Raw genomic sequence first — 8,270 nt, 5'->3', positions numbered from 1 at the left:
TCTTTAAGCTAAACGGGTAATTTTCAGTTACTCGGGCTTGGACTATTAAAGGCTTGTATATTGTGGGCTTTGCTTGAGGAGGTGACAGTCTTTGGCTCTAAAAAGTAGGTCTTAGGGATGAGTTCTATTCGGGCAACGTGAAATTTTTGCGAATTTTTCATTCAGCCAAAGACTTAGTATATTTTTGTGGTGGAAAAGGGCGCTAACCCTTCCCTTTTCAAATGTTGATTTCAACATCCGGGTCTTAAGCTGATACGGAAAACACTAGCAAGAATGGGCAAGGATTTTCTCTTCAAGAAGCGTGAGTTTGAAAAGCTATTCTATTATTTTTCGCCGTTATAACTGTAGCGTTGTTAGGCTAGTCATCGATTAGTCGAGAAGTGCGATTTTGGTCGGATTTCCGGACTCAATGTCATAAGTAATTTCCAGATGTTCGTTCGGCGTGATTCTCATTACGTCTTGAACTTATAATTAACACGGAAAATCAATTTAAAACGCTGTCTTGCCCCGATTAAGCCGATTCTTTTGTGGAAGGCTAGTCTTGAGCGCTATAAGACCGGGTTTTGGTTGAGATTTAAGATGCGTTGGCGCCGTTAATAATTACCAAGTGTCGCACTTGTTTAGTCGGATCACAGGTCATGTCTCATTTCACTCAGGTGTCAATGTCACGTCTAATTCCAAAGAAAAGCCCCTCTTTTCTCTTTCATAGTATTTCCTGACCTTACTTTCTTGTGATGAACCGTAAGTGGAGTATTGTTACAGTCAATCCAGGTCACGCGTGAACAGTAATTCCAAGAATGAAATGAACATTCGAATTTCTCTTTGTAATGTCCGACGTGCGAATGAAATGTTGGACATCTCTCTGGAAATCGTTCTGAAGAAGACGCATTTACTGAAAAAAAGATTCAAAATACTTGGGAAACAATTGTTATTCTTGAAATATTCAATTTTGCAATGTAAAGAAAAATTCATAGCTTTATACTGTCAATAAGCTAGGGAAATTTATACGGGAACTCTGAAATCTCGTTGGCGATTTTGAAAACTGACATGTAAATTTCAAAACTCCGTTCAAATTTCAAAAATATCGTTCACGCGTGACCTGGGTTGACTGTAATGACTAGCATATTCCTTCAGCTTAGAAAGGCTCAAAATGTGCTCAATTTCTGTAGCCACCTTTTTGAAAATCAGCTCAGATATGTGTATATGTTTATATCTTTGAAGGTGTCCTCACTGAATGACGTCAGACTGTCTGGCGTCGTCTGGAGCAAAATTTGCATACATCGGAAAAAATATGCGTGCATGATCAAATTTCAACTGCAGTGTTCATCAATATTCACTGGATACAGAACTATCTCTCCAGAATCGTTTCCCTTTCTTTTAGAAATCTTTTTTGTAAAGGATTGCATTGAAGAAATTACACGTTTTGTGGTAGCGGTAATATAATTTTCCGTGGGAAATAAATTCATCGAACACGACAGCGCTGCACGCCCGTTGTACATTACGTCGCGTCAGAAATTGATTTTTAACCGCAAACTAGCCTGTGGAACTACGGAAAGACCATGTTCATCAAAAAAAAATTCCTATGCCCCATTTAATCTCTTCATTTGATGCTACAATACGAGTAAAGAGGGCTTTCCACCCAGCCGAAGCTTCGCGAGGTTTTGCAAGTCACGTATTTCTAGTATAAATATATTTTTCGCTCGAATTTGCGCGGCTTGGCTCCGCTTGGGCATTCGGGCCGACGGATTTATTAACGTAGCTACGCAACAGTAAATCGATTGACTGATATTACGTAAAAATACAACGACGACACAGTCGAAAATAGTCAAAATTGGATCTTATTCGAAAGTGAATTGAGGAAGACATAATTCTAGGGTCAGTGGTAGAGAATTGAAATCAAAATGTATGCGAATCAGTTTCAAATGATCATTTGTTCCCATATTTCAAGGCCAAGTCACTAAGCACACAACTTTAAAATGACCTGTTGAGATGTTCAGGTTAAAAAAAAATTACATAGCAATTAAGCTGCACAGCCTGCACACGAAAATTTATAAACCACACACTGTGGTACGGACAGGGCACATCTTTAAGCATTGGGAGACTTCGTCAGCATGTCGCTCTGCATGCTCCCGCGACAATTTTGCCATCATCGATCAGGCATCCACGCGGTTTGCCGTGAAAATCAAAGAGGCGTTGCACATAGTTTGGGACAAACCTACACTTGACGCACAGGTCAAAGATGTTAATTTAAAACTTTTGGTTTAATTTTTTGTTACTATTGTTGTAGTCTCAATTATTGCTATTATTATTGTAATTTCTTTACCATTTATATTTCACTGTAATTTGTTGTTCATTTCTCACTGAAGATGGCCGAGGCAACTGCCAAAACATGTCTGTAAAACTCAGGAGTGTCGTGTTTTTCTTAAAATTAATTTCCTCACTGCTTTTATTCAGACCGTCTTAAGTTAGCTGATGGATACTGGGAAGGAGAGGGCAGAGTAGAGATATTTCACAATAGCAGCTGGGGAACTGTTTGTGACGATTATTGGGACATAAAGGACGCACAAGTGGTTTGCCGCGAGCTTGGGTTTCCAGCGGCTGTCGAAGCTCCACGTAAAGCCTGGTTTGGTCAAGGAAGTGGCAGAATATGGCTGGATAATGTGGAATGCGTGGGTTATGAAAGCTCCATTACGAAATGTCAACACGGAGGATGGGGTAACGACAATTGTGGTCATAACGAAGATGCATCAGTGATCTGTTCTAGGAAGCTAAGTATGACAATGAGATAAGTCAATTTTATCGGTTGTTTTAAGTTGTGAAAACCTTAGTTTATCCCTTTCCTGAATCCTAAGGATATTAGAGACGCATACATGCGTGGAAAATAAACAGCTTCTTAGGCCCGGTTCAAACGTCGCATTTCACATGTGCCGAATTAAACTCGAGAATTAACTGCATGTGAAATGCGACGTTTCAATCAATTAAATTCGACAGTTTCGAATTAAATTCGACTAACGTCGAATCTGCGACTGAACCAGTCGAATATTTGACTTAAGTTCGACATTTGATTCAGACGTCGCATTTCACATGTGCCGAATATAATACATAAATTATAGTAAATTATTATTATTCATTTTGTAACCACAATCCGTAGATGCCATGCGCAGAAGAGTATAAACAGCACTTTGACAAAATGGCGGCAACCGAAGGGATGTACAGTTCGTGCTTTTTAAAAACAAAATATACTTGTTTGACGTGCAGCAATTATTATTGTATGAGGTGCTCGGTGTTTGAAAATGAAGACGACACTCCTGGGTGGAAAGAGGGAAAATCTGTGGCATATTGTGAGACGTGCTTCAATGAAACGATGAAAAGGCGCGAGTCGAGTGAAGGCCAAGATCAAGATGACGCTGTTGACAATGAAGATATTACTTCAAACAAGCCGCATTCGTCAACTGGTAGCACGGAAACAAAAACAAAAAGGTATTTAATGAGTTAATATCTCCATCGTAGCGTTTATAGATAGGAGATTTCAGCTTTGTTTGTTTATTTATTCTCAGAGTACAAAGTGCTGATGATATCGATGAGCAAGATAGTGGCGAGGAAGATGACGATCATGAAGACGATTTAAGTCGGCTAATGTTTTCAAAAAAGTCAAAATCAAAAAGAAAAACTGGTCGTCGACCTAAGTGGAAAGATGATGGTGTGGATGACATGATTGATATAGTTGTAAACAACGACTATTATAAAAGAAAACTGGTATTTACAAACAGCAAGAATCAACGTAATGGTGAAATTTATGAAAGAATAAAAAAAGAATTGCCAGAAAGAGCAGCAAAAAGGAATTCACAATTTGTGTTGAGCATTATTCAAATGAGAACTAAATTCAAAAAATGTGTAAGTGACTGCAAAAATGCAGCCATGACAATCAAAACAGCAACAGGGATCAAGAGATTCCAAGAGAACCAGGGATATGGGAAATGGTTTCCAGTCCTATTTGCTGTTGTAAAAACTAGAGAATCATGTCAACCGGACCAAGCAATAGAACAATCACCATCACCATGTTCATCATTGTCTCAAGTAGACACGGCCAATGTTGAGGATCTTGAGAGCACTGAAAGTGAAGAAACTGAAATGTTTATTCCTATAAAAAGAGCAAGAAAAGAAAAGAAAAAATCCCCAATTGATGCAGCCTTAGTGGAAACCTTAGATCTTGTGAAGGAAGTGGTAAAAAATGATCCCACCAGAGACCTTATAAATTTTATGAGGGAAGAGATGGACAAAGCTCGAGAGCATGAACTTAAACTATTTTACCTTCTACAAAGCTCAAGGCCAAATCCAAGAAGTGCATTCACAGCTTATGACCAACAACAACACCAAGGAACTAGTGGTATGTACCAGGGACAGAGTGGATTCAACAACACCAAGGAACTAGTGGTATGTACCAGGGACAGAGTGGATTCAGTGGCAGTGAAGCACCTGGTAGTGGAATGTATCAGTCATTGTACAAGCAGTGGTAGTAAAGACTTGTAACTGGAGTATAGCTTTATCTGAGTTCATGTTTTATACTCCTTCATTAACACAGGATTGCCAAAGTGACTGTTGTTTAAGTCACAGTTACTGTAGTTTCTTTAATGAATGCATGATGAAGCAGCACAAAAGGTTCAAGGTTTCAGGTTCAAGTTTTATTCATCAACATTAAGACTGAATTTTCATAATTGAAATTCATAATTTTCATAATTTTCCAGTTCATGTTCATAAAAGTTAAAGCAAGAAAAAAGGAAACAGTGCATATTCAATCAGTTTAATGTCAACAGTTTAAGGTCCACAGTTGTACATACAGTACATGCATTACAATGCATTACAATTATGAATTTCAATTATGAAAATTCAGTCTTGATGTTGATGAATAAAACTTGAACTTGAAACCTTGAACCTTTTGTGCTGCTTCATAAAAGTTAAAGCAAGAAAAAATGAAACAATGCATATTCAAAAATTACAGAGAGATTTAAGGCTCGACGTTTCGGAGTCATCTTGACTCCATTATCAAGAGAAAAACTCAGTTTGTGAACGCGGATATTTAAATAGGCTACAGCTGAAAATTAACATATTAATAGATGGTTAAACAAATACTTTAGCGCGAATTGAATCAGTTTGCATGTCAAGTTCTGGTTTCAGTTTGCGTATGAATAGCATCTCATGAATGAGGCAATCAAATTTGCTGGTGCATTTCGCAAGAACGTGAAACCGTTCTAAAAAACGCTGTGGTATCTGGTCATTATGTTGAAGATGGTAGTGTTTGTAAATTGAAGACGACTTTCTTTTGTGTCCGTCTATGCGCTCATGCAGGTGCCCACGCGTATACCCCACATATCCTGCATCGCACAGGTTACATTTAAATTCGTATACTACACATCGTTGGTTGACAATGGAGGGCTTGGCTTCTTGCACCTTAAGATCTTCATTGAGTTTTCGACTCACAAACACAGGTTGGATGGCAGTTCCTACTTTTAAACTTAATTTACTTAGTTGCTGTTTCACAATGTTCGCTGAACCCTGATCTTTAAACGGTAGGATGACTCTAACGGTGTTCGCTTTCTCTTGTGACGATGGATAGCGCTGTGGATCAGATACCTTAGTGTCGATAACCTTTTTGATGGCCGTGTCAATTAAGTGTTGTGGGTATTTAAGCTTACTGAACACTTCTCTGAGCCGGTCGCATTCGTCGTGGAAATGTGACCAATCAGAAGATAATCGGTAGGCCCGGTCTAGCATGGTGTTAATTAGGCTCCGTTTATAACGATCATCTACGTGGCTCTGGTAATGAAGTAGAAGGCCTGTATTGGTGGGCTTGATGTAAGTAAACCTTGGTTTCGATCTTGGGAGCTCGATTAAGTAATTCCACGCCAAGAAAGGGAAGCGACCCGTCATGTTCGGTCTCCATAGTGAATTTCACGGAAGAATGGCAATGGTTGAGCGTGCGTAAGAAGTGGTCAGCGGTTACTCTATCGGGCATTATGGTAAGAGTGTCATCCACATACCTCCGGTAGAACGGGGGTAACAAGCCATCCTGTTGCAGAGTTTCCTCGATGGAGCACATGAAAACATTTGCAAGCAATGGGCCAAGAGGAGAACCCATTGCTACTCCGTCAATCTGCTCATACAACGACGCGTCAAACTGAAAGAGCTGGTTCTTAGTAGCTGCTTTAAGGAGGTCGACCAAATCTGCTTTAGTGAGGTTTAGTTTGGTGGTTTGATTAAACCAGTCATCAACAAAGGCTTTGTCAGCCAGTATCTGAATCGTCTCGTCAAGAGGTACATTTGTAAACAGCGAGGTTACGTCATAAGAGACCAAAAGCTCACCATTGTTGATCTTCAAGCCCTGTATTTCGTCAACAAACTGAAAGGTATCAGATACCGTATATTGATTATACGATAAGGGCTTCAGTTTATCCTCAAGCCACTTGGCCATGGCATAATTATATGTCTGTGTAGCCGATAGTATTGGGCGCATGGCTAGACGTTCTTTGTGAGTCTTTGGCAGTCCGTACAGGTGGGCTAGTCTAGAACCTTTAGGACGAAGAGAGTCGGCGATCGGCTTAGGTAGTATCCTACGTAGGAGGCTGTCAATCTCTCTTTCCTTTTCTAAGAGGGGGTGGTAGTAGGTTGGCGGTCTACCCTTAGTTTTGGGCCTCTCTAGACTAACGGGTCTGAACTTGCTGGTATCGCTTATGGAGGCTTCAGATAGCAAGCGAAGGTATTGAGATTTGTCCATAACAACGACTCCAGATCCTTTGTCGGGTTTTGTAATTACGATGTCGTCGCGCCTCTTTAGCTCTTCGATGGCCTTAACGAGTGCATCAGGAGGTTTTGGACCGCGTCTGCTGGTGTACTCTAGAGCGACAGATCGTAAAGTCGCAGCGGCCAGTTCTTTCAAATCGTCATTCGGTAGATAAGGTTCAAGATTCCAGTAAGCCTTTTCAAAACCCGCCTTAACCTCAACAGGAGAAATCCGCTGAGGGATCACAAACTTCAAACCACGACAGAGAATCAACTTCTGAAAGAAAGAGAGCTCATAAGATGAAATGTTCAGAAGGTGCTCATCAACGTCCGTTTCTCTATAAAGCAACCTCGTGATCTTGCGAGTGTGCGTGTTCATGACTTCATCTTTGTACTTCCTGCGAAGGTTGGTCATTGTTCGTAGGATGCACATATAACGGAAGAAAGAGCAATTCTGCCGAATTTCAGCATAGATGTTGTTGATTTCAGCTCGAAGAGCCGCACTCTCTTTCGTTCTTGACTTGAGTTCCTCGGCGATAACGTTCCTCGTGAAAGCAGCAGATGACTTTTTCCATTTGGAGCGCCTTTCTTTGTTGATCTTTGCGAACGTTGGCGTGAGATCAAAACTCTGACACAATCGCAGGAATTCGATGGATCCATCGCAGTTAATTTGTTTCGTGCTACATCGCTCGAGTCTTCGGAACAAGTGTAGCTGATTATCTCGTTTTAAGCTTTTAATTAAAAGGGATTTGCTGAAGCAAAGACATGCAAAAATTACAGAGAGATTTAAGGCTCGACGTTTCGGAGTCATCTTGACTCCATTATCAAGAGAAAAAATCAGTTTGTGAACGCAGATATTTAAATAGGCTACAGCTGAAAATTAACATATTAATAGATGGTTAAACAAATACTTTAGCGCGAATTGAATCAGTTTGCACGTTCAGTTCTGGTTTCAGTTTGCGTATGAATAGCATCTCATGAATGAGGCAATCAAATTTGCTGGTGCATTTCGCAAGAACGTGAAACCGTTCTAAAAAACGCTGTGGTATCTGGTCATTATGTTGAAGATGGTAGTGTTTGTAAATTGAAGACGACTTTCTTTTGTGTCCGTCTACGCGCTCATGCAGGTGCCCACGCGTATACCCCACATATCCTGCATCGCACAGGTTACATTTAAATTCGTATACTACACATTGTTGGTTGACAATGGAGGGCTTGGCTTCTTGCACCTTAAGATCTTCATTGAGTTTTCGACTCACAAACACAGGTTGGATGGCAGTTCCTACTTTTAAACTTAATTTACTTAGTTGCTGTTTCACAATGTTCGCTGAACCCTGATCTTTAAACGGTAGGATGACTCTAACGGTGTTCGCTTTCTCTTGTGACGATGAATAGGGCTGTGGATCAGATACCTTAGTGTCGATAACCTTTTTGATGGCCGTGTCAATTAAGTGTTGTGAACACGCACACTCGCAAGATCACGAGGTTGCTTT

The 8,270-nt window shown here is 40.3% G+C and overlaps 4 protein-coding genes across 4 annotated transcripts; 2 read left to right on the top strand and 2 right to left on the bottom strand.

Annotated features, from left to right (window-relative positions):
- Nucleotides 1-2,454: 2,454 nt before the first annotated feature.
- LOC146447174 (scavenger receptor class A member 5-like) lies at nt 2,455-2,789 on the top strand (the record flags this gene model as incomplete). Its single annotated transcript, XM_085102813.1, has 1 exon — nt 2,455-2,789. A coding segment is annotated over one exon (335 nt), but the record flags the coding sequence as incomplete, so codon positions are not given.
- Nucleotides 2,790-3,002: 213 nt separating this feature from the next.
- LOC146447173 (uncharacterized) lies at nt 3,003-4,804 on the top strand. Its single transcript, XM_085102814.1, has 2 exons — nt 3,003-3,480; nt 3,558-4,804. Exons 1-2 carry the CDS (start codon nt 3,152-3,154, stop codon nt 4,528-4,530), a joined length of 1,302 nt encoding a protein of 433 aa, XP_084958940.1. The 5' UTR covers nt 3,003-3,151; the 3' UTR covers nt 4,531-4,804.
- A 198-nt stretch (nt 4,805-5,002) lies between these two features.
- Nucleotides 5,003-6,469, bottom strand: LOC146447172 (uncharacterized). Its single transcript, XM_085102812.1, has one exon. It carries the CDS (start codon nt 5,926-5,928, stop codon nt 5,119-5,121), a length of 810 nt encoding a protein of 269 aa, XP_084958938.1. The 5' UTR covers nt 5,929-6,469; the 3' UTR covers nt 5,003-5,118.
- Nucleotides 5,998-7,529, bottom strand: LOC146447171 (uncharacterized; the record flags this gene model as incomplete). The annotated part of the gene is made up of 2 exons (XM_085102815.1): nt 5,998-6,002; nt 6,064-7,529. Coding segments are annotated over 2 exons (1,471 nt in total), but the record flags the coding sequence as incomplete, so codon positions are not given.
- Between the last annotated feature and the right edge of the window lie 741 nt (nt 7,530-8,270).

This window comes from Pavona decussata, unplaced genomic scaffold (assembly GCF_977016875.1).
Source record: "Pavona decussata unplaced genomic scaffold, jaPavDecu1.1 SCAFFOLD_2673, whole genome shotgun sequence".
Taxonomy (NCBI): Eukaryota; Metazoa; Cnidaria; class Anthozoa; order Scleractinia; family Agariciidae; genus Pavona; species Pavona decussata.
This window is presented reverse-complemented; position numbering and strand designations above follow the sequence as displayed.